At 37.0% G+C, this 21,122-nt stretch overlaps 1 protein-coding gene across 1 annotated transcript in view; it reads right to left on the bottom strand.

The window, feature by feature from the left end:
* LOC102848796 (ras-related protein Rab-2A-like) overlaps positions 1–21,122 on the bottom strand; it is a 69,936-nt gene that overhangs the window by 30,415 nt on the left and 18,399 nt on the right. The window contains exon 3 of the mRNA XM_006902142.1: positions 16,077–16,144. Within this exon, the coding sequence (XP_006902204.1) occupies positions 16,077–16,144 (68 nt within the window). The remainder of the gene's footprint in view (positions 1–16,076; positions 16,145–21,122) is intronic.

Raw genomic sequence — 21,122 nt, 5'->3', positions numbered from 1 at the left:
TCCTGGATCATTTAACATTCTGCCTAAAGCATCCTTGATTGTAGCAACTCGAGGTTTGAATTTGTTCTTCAGTTCCTTGAGCTTAAGAAATGCTGAACGAGTTCGGCCCTTTGATTTTTTGCCTCTAGTTCCTCGCACATTTCATTGTAATATTTTGCTTTGTGATTCCGTGCTGCCTTTTGGAATCTTCTGTTCAGCTCTTTAGTATCTTGAATTCTTCCTTGTGCTTTGGCTTCTCTACGTTCCAGTGCAATCTTCAGAGTATCTTCTGACATCCATTTTGGTCTTTTCTTCCTCTTCTGTCTTTGTAATGACTGTCTGCACTCTTCCTGGATGATACATTTAACATCCTCCCACAACTCATCTGGTCTTCGCTCATTAGTGTTCAAGGCCTCAAACCTGTTCCTGAGATGATTCTCATCTGCCAAATGGGGATTACCCCATTTCATCCCTATAAGTGGCATCAGCATATTCTGACATGCCAAGAGTCAATGGGAGAATGTCTAAGAAGAAACTCATAAAGCAGAGTCAGCTTCTCAGAGTAACTCAAACGTGGCTCTGACACTTAAAAGTCTGATGTGAACTGAGATTGAGAAAATCATCATCTCAAAGGGCTATTAAAAAACCCAACACACAACCAAACAAAATGTCAACTCATTTTACATACAGCTGACTCTTACACAATGTGTTCAGGGGTTCTGACCTCTCAGAGCAGCAATAATCCTTGATTAACTTCTAACTCCCTAAACTAGTAGACTGCTTTGTCCTGAAGGCTTATCAGTAAATCAATTAACATTTTATATGTTACATGTATACAAATTCTGTATGTTATGTTAAAGTCTTACAACAAAGTGTTATCTTTGCTCTTCAAGGTTTGGGTACTGATTAGTAGCTTTATAGATAAGTGTAGTCCTATTTATAAACCTATTTATTTGTATTTGCACAAAACAGTAGAGTTAGCTTACCCCTTCTTTTTTTTTTTTTAGCTTACCCCTTCTTTAAATCTCAGTGATCGCTTTTATTCCTTACCAAAAAAATATCCTTTGTGGCAATGCCTTTCATAATGATGTCTGGGAACTCGTCTGCTGCCTCCTAGTAAACAGAAACCATTTCTCCTACTGTCTTTTGACTTTCAAGCCAAAAATCTTATTCTAAAATTATCAAAAAATCCATTGCTCGATTAGCTCTCCAGCTTTTTAGTTCCTTCACTGTCTTTTCGCTTTGGCCTATACTAATAATGTCCCTTTTTCTCAAATCATATTAGATAGACTCTGTAGGTACACCTATCTTTTTTAAAAAAGATAAAGAATAATGTATTTGTTTATTTTTAAAAAGACAATACTAAATATCTAAGAAAATTAATAAATGAATGCATGCATGCATGCACTGGTTGTTTTTCTGTACATTATATAATGCTCCCGATGCGACCTTTCTAAGGATAGCTGCCCAGGAAAAAGGAAAAACAACTCCTAAAGCGGGGCTGGGACCTCCACTTCCATCTCAGGACAAGTCTCCTTAGACAGAGCAAGGGATCAAAAGGAAGAGGTAAGCATCTCTCCCACATCTCTCTCCTCTGCCTCTTCTGCTTTTACCTGATGCATATCTGAAACTGAAGAACTAAAAGGAAAGCTAGCTTGGGATGACCACCCTGGTAACCACAAGTTTGGATGGACTTGGAATTCTCTCCTCATTAGAAAAAATCTGGCACAGAAAGGACAAGAACTGTTGTTCATATACAGGGAGACTGTGATGGAAAGCCAAATCACACACATGGAAAAGCATGTGCTACCTCTAAGCAAAGCTGTAGGTAGGATAAAGCTTTCTGCAAAATGTGAGGGTTTACACGGTCTACATGGTCGGGCATGTCCAATCCAGTTTGACATAATTGTTAAGCTACTCTCAAAGGTCACATTTTCCATGTTGTAAGAGCTTGCTCTCTTTGCTAAGGCGAATATGTTGTTGTTGTTGTTATGTGCCGTCGAGTCATCTGCGACTCATAGCGAAAACTTATTGTAGCACCAATTTTCTGATATAAAGACAAATTATGCTGGGATTAAAGTAGGTGAATTAAATGCAAATTTCACAGTTCTGGGGTAAACTGGCTTATACTCAATAGTTTGCAGTTTATATATTCTATAGTAAAATGCAGTCTTAATAAAGCAAATGTTCCTGTTGAGCTGTACAATTTCAGAGTTAAGGTCAGTGAATCACTTTTGAAGCCCTCAGAGTGTATAACCTTGCCCTGCATCCAGGAGGCCTCTCCATTATCTGTGTTTTTCTAAGTAACTCAGGCATAGACAGTTCTTTCCTCATGAAAGTCAGGGAACCTCAGAGACTATTTTTTAAAGGATCAAGAAATTCTGATTCCAGAGTCTTAAAGCCTTGTGTTACATGCAAAGCTTCATTTCTGCGGAAGACGAAGCACTGTTTCTTCCACTTACAATTATTCACCCACGGAAGTCACTAATTCATGCTCCTGAAGCATTTTTTTTTTGACAGAGGGTCATGGCACATTTGAGGCTCCCTGAATGCCGGACAGGGGTGATGAGTTCCATGTCTTGCAATCCTGGCCTTCCAGTTAGCCTAGGAAGGGGCTGATGTGTAATCTGATGCCATGATGGTTACCCTGACCTTCCTTGATTACTTAGGGTACTGCTGTAACTTGTTACCTCTCTTCTTAATCAAGACACGATTTTTCTGATTTTGATCAGCTCTTTAGCAATGGCAAAGTCAGAGGTAATTCTGTTTCCCTATTTTGGTCTTGCAAAATAAAATATTATTAACAACTTCTTGAATGAAACTTTAGTATTGATTTTAAAAGGGGTCTTTTTGTGCCAACACTTTTGCTTTACAGATCCAGAATTTAGCAAGTTTTTCAGTCTCAGGAATACCAGACAATATGGTAAATAAACACTTCATTAGAAGACACACCCTACAATGAGCTGTTGACATTTTGTGAGAGTATTGTTCATTTTACTGGACAGTTCAAGCTGGGCATCCCTTTCTTCCTCTTCCTTTTCAATGCTCTTCCAGAAGGAAATACTCATTTTCCTTATTCTTTTTTCTGTTTCATAGGAGGCTGTTCATAGATTTCTCTTTCGTCTTCTTCCAGTTGCTGCCTTCTTGCCTTCTTAACCTGGATCAATTGGGGTCCTATATGGGCCCCCTCTTCTACTCATGGTAGGGTCATCGGCCCAAGTCTTGGAAGCTGTCTTATTCAGAAAATGGTTTTGGGAAACAGCTTTCTTCAACTTAAGAGTTGGAATTCTGTGCTTTTTGTTTAAAGTTTTTGTTACATTACTCCCACTGGCACCATTGGCTTTAGTGCTAGGTGTGCTTGGAACTCCTGAACTAGACCTGCCAGCACTCAGGTGAGGTCTCTGGTTATGGCTTGGGAATTTTGCTGAACACATGATGTCCAGGATCTAAAAGGTGGCACAGACTTCTGGTTTCGTTAATGTTTGGATGGCTGTTGATAATTTCTCCCTGAAGCAAAGTGGTACAGGTCTGTTGTATGGTGTGTTCTGTGTTTTGTTCATGACAAGGTGTAACTGTAATGAAGATTCACCTGATCTTTCATGTTTATCCCTGTTAACCTTTATATACTAACAAACTTACATGGAATTATCCTTGGTGTTTTTTTCTCCTGGTCTTGAAAGATCTGTTCCTCTACCAAGTTGCTGTGATTTTTTGGGTAGATTCTTGATTTACATTTTCCCAAAACATTATTTTTTACCTGTCTTTCAGAATAGCACTAGTCATAAAAGTTTTGCTCAAGGTGTGTATAGGAACCAGCCAACCACTTAGCTAGTCTTCACCTTACAGTACAAAACTCAGAAGCTGGCTTCCTCTCAAAGTCTGATAAAGTCTGGGGCAAGTTCTCTTTGTTTATTTCTTGTATTAAGTGATCCAAGGTTTTATCTTCTACATGGGCATTCTCCACAAAGTCTAGACCTTTACTCTTGTGTTTTACTACCTGCTTCTTTGTTGTTTTCAATTCTTATCTGTGAAGCAAACTGACAGGTTTTCTTGGATGTTCTCTCACAGTGGATGGTCCAAATTTGAGCTGTTGCTGACTTCTGCTGGAAGGCTTACAATTTACGTTAGAGGAAATACATCGCCAAGTTCTGCTGAGAACGTCTGATGGATCCACCTTTGGTTTCTGGGTCCCAGTGATACTGGTGAGGTCTAGGCTCAAGGCCAGTGGGCCTTGCCGTTTTGACAAGCTCAGAAACATAGTTGGTAATATCCTTTCTGGGTCTAATAGTATATATAGAAGGTACAGGATTTGGGCAGACACTGTGAGCCCTTAGAGGAGGCAAGGTGTGTTGGCACTTCCACCTTTCACTGGCTGCCAGGTTCTCCTGGAACGATTCTGCTCCTCCTCCATAGTTGCAAGGGTGACTCTGAGCTTGGGCTCTACCATCTGTCCTCTGAGACCAGGTATGCCTGTCATTTAGCAACTCTGTAAGGAAGTATATAAAAACTGCATTTTCATACAAAGTATTCCTCAAAAAAGTACAAGGTCTTCATGCCTGCCTGAGTTGCTACAATGACAACGTCACTAATTTCTTCTGCTTTTTAATGAACCAGTCCACAACTGTGCTGGAGTCTTCATGAAATGGTAAACAACTGAAGGCCTCAATCCACAGTACATTATCAAGCAACACAACTTGTTCTTGTAATACCATTACTCTTCTCTTTGAGTACTGCCCTGAACACAATGAAAAAGAAAGTGAGAACTGCCAGACTACTTTTTACTGTAATACACAATTTACATATTACAGCAATGGACTGCTCATGTGGAGGTGATAAGCCTCATACAGTGTTTTACATAGACACTTGGAAATCACACAACAGCAACAGGAAGTGCTTATGAAATAATCACAGAAGTGTAGCCTATGCTGTGGTGAACCGTATGCAGTTGGGATTTAATAAGGCATCTCTGCTTACATTTCTATTAATTGCTTATGGCCCCATGTGTAAATATTGATAAAATTAACTTTTAAAAAATAAATATTAACTTGTAAAAAAGATTAAAACAAAGTATAAATATGAGATCTATAAATTAAATATATTTCATACATTTGTCATATACCTTTTTCTTAAAAATTTCCAATAAATTTGCTGGGGAAAAAAATAACCAAGTTAATCTACATAGTTCAAATCTAAATTGTTCAAGGGTCCACTAGAATTTGAGTTAAAAAACTTTATAAAAATTGACAGTACAGAATGGAAAAAAATATTTTCATGTACGATTACTAAGGATATCTTTAAAAGAAAAAAACAATTCAAATCCAAGTTTAAGACGTAAGGAATATGGGAGTTGTTTTTCTTTTTAATTGTGGACACCATTGTTAAAAGATTTAAAGGACTGTTGAAAGCCTCATTTTATGTAGATGTTCACTGAAATGAAAAATAAATAAATAAAATTTTTTTTAAAAAAAACTCATTTTACCATGAATAATATGTATCAATAAAAGATTCTATGGTAAACAACACAGAAAGAGAAGTGTTTTAATAGTTAAAAATTAAAATCATGTTAAGAGCGCTCCTGTTTTCCATGGCTAAATATTGAAACAAAGACTAATTCACTGGACTTTATGTTGAATGTAATACACAGGTAGAAAAAACACAACCATGGAATTTAAAATGTCAGTGGTTATAGCCCAGGTAAACGACAGAGTAAACCACTAATAGAAAAAATAAATTCAGAAAAAGAATAAAAGCACAATTATATACCATTACCACTTCTTTAAACAGGTTTACAAACAACAAACATGTTCTACTATGGAAATAACTTAGTATTGAATCAGTTTAGCCTGGATTTTGGTCTTTATTATAAAACTGAACAATAGCCAAACAAATTTAAAAAACCAAACCCAAACAACCCACATACACTCAAAGTGAAGTCTATGACTGTAGCTCTGCATGGTGATTGCGTGGTATATAAACAAAGAACAGCGTTCAACAGCTTTCAATTTTTATAAAGTTTTTAAGCTCAAATTCCAGTGGACCCTTGAACAATATAGATTTGAACTATAGAGATCAACTTATATTTTTCCCCAGCCTTTGAGCTGTGGTGCTAGAGAAGAGTGTTGAATATACCATGGACTGCTAGGAGAACAAACAAGTTTGTCCTGGAGAGGTGAAGCAGGAGTACTCATTGAAGTCAAGGATTCTGAAGCTTCGTCTGACATACTTTGGGCATGTTGCAAGGAGGGACTGGTCCTTGGAGAAGGACATCATGTTTGGCAGAGTGGAGGGGCGGTGCAGGAGAGGAAGACCTTGATGAGAAGGATCGATTCTGTGAGTGGAGTGGTGGGAATGAGTGTGTTTGAGATGGCGAGGTTGGCACAGGATAGAGTGGTATTTAGGGCTCTTGTACATAGGGTCGCTATGAGTCTCAAGCGACTCAATGGTACATAATACCAACAACAAAAAATTTATTGGAAATTTTTAAGAAAAAGATATACGATGACTGCATAAAATATATGTAATCTATACATCTCAGATTTGTATTTTGTTTTAATCTTTTTAAAAGTTAAAATTCAAAGAATTTTCCAAATTCTTGAGACTTGACTGAAAAACAGCACATACTCTGGGTTCAGTCTCTTATGCAATTCTGGTAAGTATTAAAGAAATCTTGTCCAATAAAGTGTATTACTATGGCTTCTGTAAGAGAAATGGCTAAATAACAGCCAACAGTACAAAGCTACCACATGGCTATTAGTTCATACTGAAATAAAACAATCTAGATTTCTAAAAGCATGTTAGTATAAACCTGTCCAAATGCTGGTTAATTTATTTGTTTCAAATGGAAATGATTGCTAGCCTATGAGGATACAACATTTTTTGGTAGCAAAATATTTCCAAGAGTTGCTGTTATTGCTATCAAATCAGTTTATCACATAGCAGCACCATGTGTGCAGAGCAGAACAGCTCCAAAGGATTTTCAAAACTGTGAACTTCAAGAATCAAATAGCCAGGACTTATTTATGAGGTTGTTATGTGCCATCTAGTCAGAACCGACTCATGAGTTGTGGTCTCTCTGAGAGAGAGAAAAAAAACAATCCTCACCACTACACCAATAGGCAATATCATAACAGGTGGGGAAAAGAAGGAAGTTGTCAATGATTTCATTTTACTTGGATCCACAATCAATACCCATGGTGACAGCAGTCAAGAAATCAAAAGGTATATTGCTTTGGGAGATTCTGATGATAAAGACCTCTTTAAAGTGCTAGAGAGTAAAAATGTCAGTTTAAAGACTAACCTAGCCCAAGATATGAACTTTTCATTTGCTTCCTATGCATTCAAAAGCTGGAAAAGAATAAAGAAGACCAAAGAATTGATGCCTCTGAATTGTGATGGTGGAGAAGACTACTGAATGTACCATGTACCACACTGTTAAAAGAACAAAGAAATCTGTCTTGGAGGGAAGTGCAACCAAGGTGCTCCTTACAGGCAAGAATGATAAAACGGCACTGTATACATACTTTGGGCATGCTGCCAGAAGGTGCTACTCCCTAGGGGGAAAAATATTATGTGGGGAAAAGCAAAGGATGAGAGAAAAAGTGGAAGATCCTTAAATGACATTGACTGACAACTGACTACAACACAGGCTTGAACATGGCAGAGATCATGAGGATGGTGCAGGGCAGTACAAGGTTCTGACGTGGTTCACAGGCTTAATCTGAGTCACAGGTGACTAACTGGCATCTAACAGGTAATAAGAGGAATAATGGATCCACCCATCAACTCATTTGGCCAAAAAATTGGATTACCTAAATCTGAAAAATCAAAGGTCTTTTAAGCTTTGCTATTATTAAGATTGATCCACAGTCAACACTATTGGTACCAGCAGCCAGAATACTGAGATAAATTGCACTTGGAAAGTCAGCTGTCAGGGACCTCTCCAGAGTACTGAAGAGCAACAACATCAGGCTGGAGACTAAGGTGCACCTGATCCGGGCTATAGTCTTCACAATTGTGTGCTATGCATCAGAGAGCTGGACAGTGACTAGGGATGACAGAAAGAGAATTAAAGCCTTTGAGCTGTGGTGCTGGAGAAGAGTGTTGAATATACCACGGACTGCTAGGAGAACAAACAGGGTTTAACCTAGAGAAGGTGAGACCAGGCTGCTCCTTGGAGACAAGGAGTCTGAAGCTTCGTCTGACATACTTTGGGCATGTTGCAAGGAGGGACTAGTCCTTGGAGAGGGACATCATGTTTGGGAGAGTGAAGGGACAGTGAAGGGGAGGAAGACCCTTGATAAGATGGATCGATTCTGTGATTGGGGTTGTGGGAATGTCTGTGTCAGAGACAATGAGGTTGGCACAGGACAGAGCAGGGTTTAGGGCTCTTGTACATAGAGTCATTATGTGTCTCAAGTGAACATCAACAACATTGTTACGATTGTGACCTGGAGCTATTCCTTCTCTGTGTCTCAATTTCCTATTTTTAAAATAATTCTGACCCAGAGACCCTCCTAGCTCTAATAACCACTACCTTTCAGCTCCAAAATGCCAAGAATTAGGGATGCAGGTGTGAGAAACTAGGTTTACCAATATATACTGAGATGTATGACAAATAATTTCAAAGGCAGGCATCTTTGCAACCTCTAGGATTTTCTTTTCCTTTGCAACCTCTAGGATTTTTAATGTGACCATTAACCTCTAAATATGTAAATCAAAGGCAACCTGATCCAATACAGCTACACTTTCAAACTTTATCTTCTCTAAACCTCAGGTTCTTAGTAAAATCAGGAAACATCAGTCCTTGACTCAAGATTCTTTAAGATCACATTTTAATGTACTTAGAACAGTGCCTGGCTTCACTTCTGATAAGCCCATCAGAATAGCATTTGCAGCTGCTGATGTTGTGAATCAAGAACCTGGAGAGGTGGCTGTCACAATGCCTTAAAGTAGCATCTGTGCTGGGCAGGGATCCAGGACCTTTCTCCCAAAAAGATTTAAAGACACATGTCATTTAAACATTATAGAGGGGAAGAGCCTAGGTAGCACCTGGCATATAATGCTCCAAAACTGTTTGTTATTGGGAGGATTCTTAAAATTAAACAAATATGAGATGATGATAACCGTGGGTTCTCAATAGTTTTGGAGGGGGGGGTAGAGTTACAAATGTATCTTGAGAATGAACTGAGCAACAAGTTGCCTTAGTCTTTAATAGAGGCTTAGCTGGGAGATACTATCGCATTGTGCTGCAGGTTATGACAATAAAGTGCACATTGTAATTATGCAAGTCACATGGATTTTTGGCTCCCAGTGTATATAGAAGTTAGGCTTACAACACACAGCAGTCAGTTAAATATGCATTAGAATTATAAAAAAGTTTGAAATATTATAAGAATTGCCAAATTGTGACACAGAGAAACAGAGAGCACATGTTGTTAGGAAAAGGATGCCAAAAGCTTTGTTCAACCTGGGGTTGGCACAAATCTTTAATCTGTGAGAAACAAAATCTCTTAAAAATGTAAGTGCAAGAAAACAAGACATACAGTGGTACATACTTTACACGCATAATTTTAAATCCTTTCAATAGTTCTATGGCCACTGACATTATTCCTCTTCTCATCGGTAAAGAAGCAAAAAAGATCTGAGGTTAAATGACTCGCTTGAGTTTCATTACTAACAGTGGAATTAATATCCGTGTAATGCAAGGATTTTTATCAACCATTTGTTCCTTTTTATATCTGTTCCTTCCATGGTCTGAAGTACTATAACCCACTTAACTATTCAACTTCTGAAGGTTGTTTCTAGGTCTTTTTGGACTATTATGAGTAAAACTTCTGGGTAAAAAAAAAACCGAAAAAAAAAACCCAACAAACAACATAAAACAACACACACACACAAACACACACACACCCAAAAAACACCACAACAAAAAATCAGAGTCACGGAGTATTTCTGCAGGAGCCTTTCAAACTATTCATTTCCCACATGATAACTAAAATTTACGACAGTTTGTCTCAGAACTTTAAAACTTACTTAACACTTGTCAGATAAAAAGAGTTCCCAAACTACTTTCACCATGTGCTTCAGCATTTGCCAATTTTGATAGTAAGCAAGCTGGAAACGGATAGTGATCTTAATTCCTCTCTTTTCTCTGACACAAACTAAGTATTTACCAGAAAAATCTCTAAATATGCTGGAAAAGCCATAGGTTCTTAAGAACCAAATCTCTCCTTTTCTGTCAAGTTTTATCTTCTTAGTCAATAAAAATTTGTTCTTATTTAATGATTAAAAACAATTTTTTCCTTACAGCAGCCAGGAAATCAAGAGACGAATTGCATTGGGAAAGTCAGCTGTGAAGAACCTCTCAAGAGCAACGACGTCAGGCTGGAGACTAAGGTGCACTGATCCAGGCTGTAGTCTTTGCAATTATGTGCTATGCATCAGAGAGTTGGACAACGAATAGGGATGACAGAAAGAGAATTAAAGCCTTTGAGCTGTGGTGCTGGAGAAGAGTGTTGAATATACCATGGACTGCTAGAAGGTCAAAAAGGTTTGTCCTGGAGAATGTGAAGCAGGAATGCTCCTTAGAGTCAAGGATTCTGAAGCCTCGTCTGACATACTTTGGGCATGTTGCAAGGAGGGACTGGTCCTTGGAGAGGGACATTATGTTTGGCAAAGTGGAGAGGGTGGAGCAGGAGAGGAAGACCTTCGATGAGATGGATCGATTCTATGACTGGAGTGGTGGGAATGAGTGCGTTTGAGATGGCGCGGTTGGCACAGGATAAAGTGGCATTTAGGGCTCTAGTACATAGGATCGCTATGAGTTGCAAGCGACTCGATGGCACATAACAATTTCCACATACAAAATTTACTGAGGGTTGAATTCAAGCCTTAATTGCTTCACAAAAATAAGAAGCAAATCTACTGTTGCTCAGAGTTCTCTTCACAAATCCAAATTGCTTCATGTTACCATATGGTTCTAATGCAGTTTATTAGATAAAATCAGCATACTGCTTAAGTTGCTTTTCCCCCTCTTCAAATCTCCTTGAGGGACAGACTAACTCCAAGTCCTGGGGTATGTTCATAGTATGCACTTGTATATGTTATTTTCACCGATTTCCAAGAGCCAATAAAGTTAAAGAATTTAGATACATGAGAATAAATATTGCCATAATACTCCCCTACTTTCATTGTTAGACAATATATTCAACAACCTCAGTTACAATAACAAAAAAGAGAAAAAGATTTCTCAATAGCCAAATTACATGATATAGTGTCCAAGAATTTATTCAAACTGACTTGGTAAATAATCTAGACCCATGATTAAGAACAAACACATAGGTCTTGGAGAAAGTGCAGCCAGAGAGCTCCTTCGAGGCAGGATGGTGAAGGCTTTGACTGACATACTTTGTGAACATTGTTAGGAGGGACTATTACTTAGAAGAGGGCATCATGCTTGGTAAGGTGGAGGGTCAGCGAAAGAGAGGAAGCCCCTCAAAGAGATGAACCGACACAGTGGCTGGGCTCAAGTAAATCAGAGATGATAAGGATGGTACAGGTTCGTACAGGGTTCAGATCTACTGTTCCCAAGTCATTATGAGTTATACTTAATGGCACTTAACCACAACAATTGGTATGGAAAATAAATAAAGGAAAGAAAGATCGTTAAGCTTCAATACTGATTTTTAGGTTGCCTTAGTGTCCAGAATTAGGATGGTAAAAATTTCATGAAAGTCAACTTTGGTGAATTCTGGGTCTGTTAAGGCTAGCTCCTATAGAAACTAGAAAAGAATTGTAAATATCTAAAAAGAACAGCAGATATTGATTGCTTTTATTAAAAAGGGGTGACACTTTGAACAACAACAACAAGAAAGACTTAGATGGTCAGCTTCAGATTAATGTTGCCATTCAAAAGAAATTAAGAGTTCACAAGTAGGAGCTAAGTGGTAGAGTTAACCTAAATACAAAGAAGTGTCTAAGATCTCAGCAACACCCTACAGATCAGGCCACCAGAAAAAGATCAATGAAAGCTGCCACAGGAGGCGAAAGAGTCAGATCTCTGCAAATACCTATGCAGCTCTTGGAGTGGGAGTGGGAAGAGGAGGCAGATGTAGAACCCTGAAAAGTTCTGCCCCTCGGTTCCCCAGCCTCTCACAGCCCCACTGTACTGCTGTTTCTTTTTTTTTTTTTTATAAAAAAGGTTAGTTCCATTCACTTGTTATTAGAACCAAAAAAATTTAACCAACACACTAATGCATAGCAACATCCCATTTTGGGGGATAAGAAATCAAGAGTATAAATCAGTATATTTATATGTAAATATGTAAGGTCAAAAGTATCCGTAATTTGGGAGAACTTGAGAGACAGCATGTAAATGTTCAGATGAATTTGTTTAGGTCATTAACTCTCACTTGATGAGAAATTACTTCTAAACCTAAATACTTTCAGGGAACTACATATCTGAGGTGGGACATGAAATGGATATGGCTATGTTAGGAAGGCAATGAAAGGAGACTAAAGGCAAAGGAGTAAGAGCCGAACAGGGACTACTAAATCTTTTTCCAGTAGTTAATGTACAGAAAATAGGTGCTCTTTGATCTGCCTTGGCAGAGATTAAGAGTATTTGTACAAGGTTTTGGCTTCTGATAAAAGAAAAGGAAGTCACTTATCACCATACCCAATGAAAGTGCTTTAAGGGAAGCCCTGGTCCACTCTTACCACTATTGCCAGCCATGACACTGACTGCCTTCCTTAAGGTTTGTAGAGAAGAGCTCTGGCAGCTAAACTCTTTTAAAAAGACAGCTAAGAGAGTAGATGTAGAAATTCTCCAAGGAAAATTCTTTATTTCTATTTTTTTTGTGAATGAAAAAGGATAACAAACAAATATCCTATGAACTGAGACGTAGCCATAGGGGAAATACTTAGTTCTTTTAAGTCTGGGGAAACAAATAATAATATTTGGACAATTTTTCTGGAGGACTCTAAGGTATACGTTCTGGATCACAAAAATAGGCAAGAATGCTTGTGTCTAAAAATGTCATTTGTTATCCATATGGATAGGAACGCCATAGAAAGCCAGTAACATAAAAAAGTTCATGTAAGACCAGGCTTTAATGTGTGTAGATTAAGTTTATTTTGTGCAGAGTAAGTTTATTAAGTTTTCTTAGTTAAATATGAAAAACAATAAAAGGGGAAATTTCTGTAAGATGCCTTAAGAAACAACTTCTAAAATAAATAAAGGGGTGTTTCTGAACATTCCTTAAAATCTTTGTTAATTTGTTCCTAGAACCCTCCTCCAAGAGGAAGTTTTGATATGCTTCCTTATTAAGGGTCACAACGCCTCCAAAGACACAACTGTCCCTTTTCGCTTTAAAGTACAGAGGAATGAAATCTAGCCTTCTGTTCTCCTACAAGAACAATCACTTTAAAGTTCATGATTTCAAAGGTGAAAGGTTAATAAAGTAATGATAGTTACACAATTTTTTTTCCTCAAGCTACCTCAGCAGTTTATTTCCTACTAAGGCTCCATACCTAATTCATACTTTATAGATGTTTTCTGAAAGATCAATACAGCATAAGACAATAAATTAAAAGTTTGTTTTAAAGGAATCTCTTCTCATCAAATGGTGTGCCTTGTTAGCCCATGAAAGAAACAACTGGAGAACTTAGGTTGGAGCTTAAAAAAACAAATTATTAAATAAAGATTTTTAGGGACCGTTTCTTAAATAAACAAAGTTCATTCCCTGGTTGTTTCTTTCACAATAAGCAGTCATGCCTTCTCTTAATGGTAAGAGCTTTATTTTAAAAGCAAACAAAAATTTAGTGGCACTCAAATTCACTAGCAGGTTCCAAGGGAGAAAAATGGGCAATATCCTCCTATATGATTTACAGCTCCCTGACACCTACTTTTCACACTGAGCAAATCAGTTATAACTCTTCCAATTCAACAGCATCAAAGCTGTTGAGTTGTTTAGTGACAGAACAACAATTAGGGTTAAAACAAAAAGTTTAATTTATATATTGGGGGTGGAAATCTTAAGAGTAGGAAATAAACTAGACAGTGATATGGCTTGAGCCTTTAAGATCATGCAACTATCATGACTTTATTAACCTTTCTTATTTGAAACCATTTACTTTAAAGGAGATGTTCACAACTAAAGATCTTAACAAGTTTCTTGGACAGATGAGATTTTCATTCTTCTTTTAAAAAACTGAACAAACGTTTTTTTCAATTACTGACTAAAAGCAGTGGTACAAAGCCAAATAAGACCTTCTCTTATGATGCTTATTCTGAGATGAGGAGATACAGGAATAAACCCCACAAGATGACTGCACTGACAGTGACTAAAGAAGCGACTGAAGCTACCACGAAGATAACCTCTGAATTTATATTTGAAGGTTTCCAATAGGTCATCTTTCAGTCACATCATAGATTGATTGTACATGAAATAAATTAATATTGATGATAATGTGCTGTTAAAAACTAACTCCATGAGATCAAATGATTAACATTTATACAAAAGCAAAACTTAAGGTGAAAAAAAGAAGCAAGATCCATGCAAACAGAAAAATAATGGAACGGAAATAGCAGTATTTGCATAAAACTTGTTCAAAGGATGTCTAATTTGCTGTGTACCTAAAACCTGTGTACCTAATTTGCTTTTACCTAAAACGCAAAAAAACCCCCAGTGCTTTGCAAAACAAAACAAGATAAGCTTTATAACAGAAAATATGCACAAGGAATCAATAGTCTCCGATTCACATTAGAAACCACTATTAGAAACTACACAGCAGGCAAAGCAACAGACACTAAATGAGTCAGAAGTGAAAGATCAATACTGACTGGATTAAGAGTAAGGTGGCTTCAAGGAGCTGAGACCAAGGAAAACATTTAAAATAACAAGGTGTCAAACAACAGGTTAAATTACTCTGTGGTACTGATTTTACTTTTACATACACATGCAGATTAGTTTCCTTAGAAATAGAAAGCTGAACATCCATGTTTACTGTTGCATTATTTACAACAGCAAAAAGATGGAAGCAATCCAAATGACCATCAACAAATGAATAGATAGAAAAGATATGGTATATGTATACAGTGGAATACTATGCAGCACTGAAGAACAATGAACTCATAAAACATTACACCACATGGGGGACCCTGGAGCACATTTTGCTGTGTGAAGTATTTCAGTCACTAAAGGACAAATACTGCATAGCGCCACTGTTATAAAGTAGGTCTAACATGAGAGGTTGGAAGGAGATTAGGATAAGAGTGGATGAATAATGATCACTGCAGTGGAACAGATTAAGGGAAGAACTGAATAAAAAAGATTTTTTTTTAAAAAAGGAATATATGATTAGGCATTATATGTACTTCAACAGCCCAGAATAAGAGGTCTATCATTGGTGGGGGGAAGGCAGGTAACTGTGCAACAATGAATGAATGTTTAAAAAAAATGTGAACTGGTGGAGAGAGAACAGGGGGTGGGGGGGAATGGATCAACAAAAATCTAATTTCTCTGTAAATGTTTGTTAAATCACAACATTTTATTTCAAAAAAAGAAATAGAAATAAAGGTAAAGTTTACACACAGATAGAATCAATCTTGCATTATAGGGATTCAAAGGTGGGGGAGGGGTTTAAAAATTAGTAAAAACATAAGTTGGGTGAAAGGAAAGGCAAAATTATATTAATCGATAGCAACTGATGTTATAAAACAAAATATCTATGAATGATTGCATGAAACCCAATTATGTGCAAGCCTTCACGCAAATAAATTAACTAAAACAAAAAACCAAAACAAAAAATCTAAAAAGGTTAAGTGAGTCAATTGCTTCTGTGTACAAAAAAGAAAGAAATTTCATTTCTAGAACATTTCTGTTTAAAGTGTATCATCTGAGACATAGTCACTAATACCTAACACTTGTGGCCTATCTGCTCAAAATACTGTATAAGAAAAAGCAACACCCTCTGATATCATGATTATGTCAATACCTAAGCATGCTAACAACAAAAATCAGTATTAAAACAAAACAAGCATACCATGTACATTTACAAAACAACTTTATTGCAATAATGTACATTGCTATTCTTACCGTGTCCCATATCTGCAGTTTGATCTGTTTTCCATCAATAGTTATCATTCGAGCACCGAACTCAACACCTAAATAGAAAAAAAAAGAATTGGTTTCACAAAGTGGTGGGGATATGTGTCACATCTGAGGACTAAAAAAACAACATCTATTTCCAGGACAGACTACACTAGGATCAACTTTAACAAACAAGATAGAAACCACCTGAGGGTCCTGATTTCATGTAGTCAATATTAAGAAACCAACTATGGTCTTTATGATTATCAGTTTCAAATATACAAACAATTAGAAAAATAGGTATTAGAGCTATAATATACTAGTAACAAATATAAGAAACTATATGAATAATAAATATAGTGTACAATAATAAAAAAAAAAAAAAAAAGGACAGCTGAATTTCAACATCAGTCTTTGATGTTACCCACTAGGAAGAAGTGTTCAAATCTATTAGAAAAATCAGTTTATCCCTTCCTAAAAAAATACACATATAGAAACAGATTTATAATTTTCTATTAATTTTTATAATTTCTACAAAGATAATTTTTCAATTATGTGTACTGATCTACAGTTTACATTTTTACTGATATCTTAAATATTTCATATTATGAGGTCATTCCATGTTATACAAAATACCATTTTTAAGCATGTTCACTATATTCCATTATATATACATAAGCACACAGATGTAAGTTTATAACATGCATATACAAATATATAATATTTAATAAAATTGGTACTATATTTACTTTAAATTTAGGTTGTGCTTAAATCTTCACTAAGTTTCCAACATACACTTTTCAATTTATGATTATAAATTTGGGCAAATTACTTGAAACAGAATTGCAGATCAAAGGAAACAGACATATTAATATACTCAATACTACTTTACTTGCCTTCATTACCCTTTTCAATTTTTAAAGTACCAAAACAATCATCAGAACAGAAGGAGGAAAATGAGGACAATTTCAGAACAGTAAATTAAGTATGAAAATGTTAAGTCAATCACAAATAGCAAACCATTACTGTCTGAGCCTTCAATACGGATTATGTTTCAATAGCACAAAGACAAAAACCCTTGCTTCCAGGCTGATAAGCAACATCATGATCGATGGGGAAAAGACTGACATTATCAACGATGTCATCTTACTGGGACCCACAATCAACATCTTTGGCAAGAGCAGTCAAGAAATCAAAATATAGGGGAGCTCTGGTGGCCTAGTGGCAAGGACCTGCAACTACAATCCCTGAGGCAAACGGTTCGAATCCACCAGATGCTCTGCCGGGGAAGGAGGGACAATCTCCTCCTGTACCAGTCAGATCTGATTTGACGGTACACACACACGAAAATAATAAAATTTAAAAACAAACAAACAAAAAAAAGAAATCAAAATATGTGTTGCAATGGGTAAGTCTGTTATCAGGGGAACTCTCCAAAGTATTGAGGAGCAATGATATCAGTTTAAAGACTAAAGTGCAAAAAATAAAAAAAAAAAAAAAAAAAAAGACTAAAGTGCATCTAATTCAGGCCATGGTCTTTTCAATCACTTGCTATGAATGTGACAGATGGACAATGAACAAGGATGACAAAAGAATACAATGGCTTTGAGTTGTGGTGTTAGAGGAAAGTGCTGAATACCTCAAAGACTACCAAAATGACACAGATAAGTCTTAGATAAAGCGTAGCCAGCCAGAGTGCTCCTCAGAAGCAAGGATGGAGAATGTTGTCTCACATACTTTGTGCATACTGCTAGGAAAGGTTGTTTGTTTCTTGGAAAAGGCCTTCATACTTACAAAGGTTAGCAAAAGAGAAGATGACCTTCAACCAGACAGACTGACACAGTGACAGCAGCAATAACCTTATGTATGTCACAGATGAAGAGGATGGCATAGGACAGGGCAGGGTTAAGATTTGTTGTTCATAGGGTTGTTATGTGTCATACTCATATGACAATGGTACTTATATTCAATGGTACTTAACGACAGAATGACCCTAGAAAAATTGGAAGCTTATAAACATGAAATGGAACAGATCACTATCACAGGCATCAGTGAGTGGACATGGACTGGTTCTGTCCAATCTGAACTGGACATCATAATGTCCACCATGTTGAGAATGACAAGTTGCAGAGGAATGGCAACATGTCCACTGTTAAAAAGAACATTTCAAGATCTATCCTGAAGTACTGCCAGTGATAGAATAAGATCCATATGCATACAAGGAAAACTTGTTATATAACTAGCATTCAATTACACACCAGCCACCAAAGCAAAGATGAAGACATCGAAGTTTACAGCAATTCTGCAGTCTGAAATTGATCGAACTTGCAATCAAGATGCACTAGTAATTGCTGACTGCTGACTGGATTGTAAAAGTTGGCAACAATGAGGACAGATTGGTGGTTAGGTAGTATAGCATTAGCAACAGGGGAAGGAGGCATGAGTTATTCTGTACAAATGAAAACTTACAAATACCTTTAAAAAAAACACCAAACACATAAAAAACAACTGGTGAACCTTGCCAGATGGAATCAAATAGGTGGAAAGAGACAATGAAGATGCCCAATACCATCAGTCAGAATGAGGCCAGGGGCTGAATTTGGAATAGACTGTCCATTACTCGCAGCCAAGTTCAAGACGAAGAAAATGAAATCAGTCCACAAGAATCAAAATATGACTGAGTATATCTTCCCTAACTCAGAAACCACCTCATTAACACAGTGAGATAGCGTCTAATAAATGCTCTGAACACTACAGACTGAAGATCCAATGAGTTGTGGATGGTATCAAGGACAATATACATGAAGGAACCAAAAAGTCATTAAAAATGTAGGTTATAAAGACAAACTTATTATCAAGAGACTGTGAAACTTGCTCTAGAACATAAAAAAGCTAAAGTGAATGGAAGATAAGATTAAATGTGAGGAACAGAGAATTTCAAAGGGCATTTGGAAAAGACAAAGTATGACAGTGAAATGGGCAAAGTCCAAGAGTTAGTAAACCAAAAGAGAAGACTACATTTGGCATTTCTCAAGCCAAAAGAACTGAAGAAGAAAGAATACTAAGTCTCCAGTTGCAATAGTGAAGGATTCTATAGGCAAAAATCATTGATGAGGCAGGAAGCATTTAAGGAAGAAGAAATAAATATGTATTGATATCAAACAGAATTGGTCAATACCTATTTTAGGAGGCAGAACAGGATCAAGATCCAATGGTACTGAAGAAAGAAATAAAAACTATACTAAAGGCAATGCATGAGAAACTGTTGTTATGTGCTGTTGAGTTGAACTCTTAGCGACCCTATATACCATAGTCCTGAAACCTACTCTATCCTGTGCTAACTTTACTGCCTCTGAAACACCTACCCTCATTATCCCAGTCACTGAATCAATCCATTCCATCGATGGTCTTCCTCTCTTTCTCTGTCCTTCCAAGCATGACATCCCTCTCCAAGGACTGGTCCCTCCTTGTAACATGCCCAAAATATGTCAAAGTCTCAGAATCCTTGCCTTCAAGGAGCAGTCTGGTTTCACTTTCTCTAAGATGACCTTGTTCTCCTGGCAGTCCATAGTATATTCAACATCTTTCTCCAGTACCACAGCTCAAAGGCATCATCAATTCTCTTTCATCCCTAGTGATTGTCCAGCTCTCCGATGCATAGCAAGCAACTGTGAAGACTATGGCCTGGATAAGGCACCCCTTAACTGACCCTGATGCTCTTCACTACCTTGGAGAGGTCTCGGACAGCAGACTTTTCCAATGCCATTGGTCCTTTGATTTCCTGGCTGCTGGTATCCAATAGTGATGACTGTGGAGCCAAGCAAACTAAAGCTGTAAACAATCTTGATCTCTTCAACATCTATCATAATGCTGCTAATCGACCCAGTAATGAGAATCTTTGTTTTCTTGATGTTGAGCTTCAATATATACTGACGGCTGCAGTACTTGACCTTCTGCCACAAGCATTTCAGGTCCTCCTCAGAATTTTCTTTTTTAGCATTGTTTTTGTTATTTAGATTATGACCAATTTTGGAGATTTCTGCCATTTTCTAGATTCTTAAACAGTCTAAGTAAAATTCATCAGTGCAGCTTTCTGGGCAAGATTACTTCAGCTGCAAGTTTTTTTCTAGTGACTTTTTCAATTTTCTATTTTGATGAGTATTATGTCTCTGTTCACTTACATAGGTAGTGTGTTTCTTAAAATTTGTCTATTTCTTCTAGGTTTTCAAATTTTGGGGAATAAAGTTTTTCACACTCACAGTGGATTCTGGCTCATGGCAACCCTTCAATGGATTTCCGTGGCTGTAAATGAACTGGAGGTTATGGTCCATCTTTCTCTCTAGGAGCACCTGGTCGACTCAAATCCCCACAGAAAATCCTGGTTAGCAGTGAAACATGTTACAGACGATTCTGCTATTATCCTTTTAAGTTAGATCTATTTTGCTATCACTGATTTAATACTTTAGGGGAGCTCTGGTGGCTTAATGGTAAGGAGTTTCACTGCAACTCAAATCCACAGCTCTTCTGCAGGAGAAAGATGGATAATCTCTTTCAATGCAATTTACAGTTTCTGAAAACCCACTAGAGGGTGAGCTATGAGTCTGTTCTGAATTTCTTATTTGTGATTATGTCCAAGATCACCTCCTTCTTTTTCTTCATTAGACTTTCAAGTAGCTTGCTGATCACATGAATCCTTTGAAAGAACTAAATTTCTAGTTATGTTAATTCTAATGGAGATATTTTAAGAAATAGATGTAACAAATAGGCATGCTCACTCATCTAAGCCAAGAAATTTGGAACACAGCTATCTGGCCAACAGAAAGAAAACAAAAATCCTCATAAATGGACCAATAAACAGCATCATGAAAACCAGAAAAGACTGCTGTTGAAGGATTTTGTTGTATATGGATCAATGCCTATAGAAAAAAAATGTTAAAGTATTAATCAAATAGACTCCACAAAGTTTCTAAGTGCTAAAGGGCAAGAATGTCACTTTGAAGTCTAAGGTGCTCTTGACCCAAGCCATGGTATTTTCAATTGTCTCATGTTTGT

The sequence above is a fragment of the Elephantulus edwardii genome, unplaced genomic scaffold (assembly GCF_000299155.1).
Source record: "Elephantulus edwardii isolate Elephantulus edwardi_28Jun2011 unplaced genomic scaffold, EleEdw1.0 scaffold00372, whole genome shotgun sequence".
NCBI lineage: Eukaryota > Metazoa > Chordata > Mammalia > Macroscelidea > Macroscelididae > Elephantulus > Elephantulus edwardii.
This window is presented reverse-complemented; position numbering and strand designations above follow the sequence as displayed.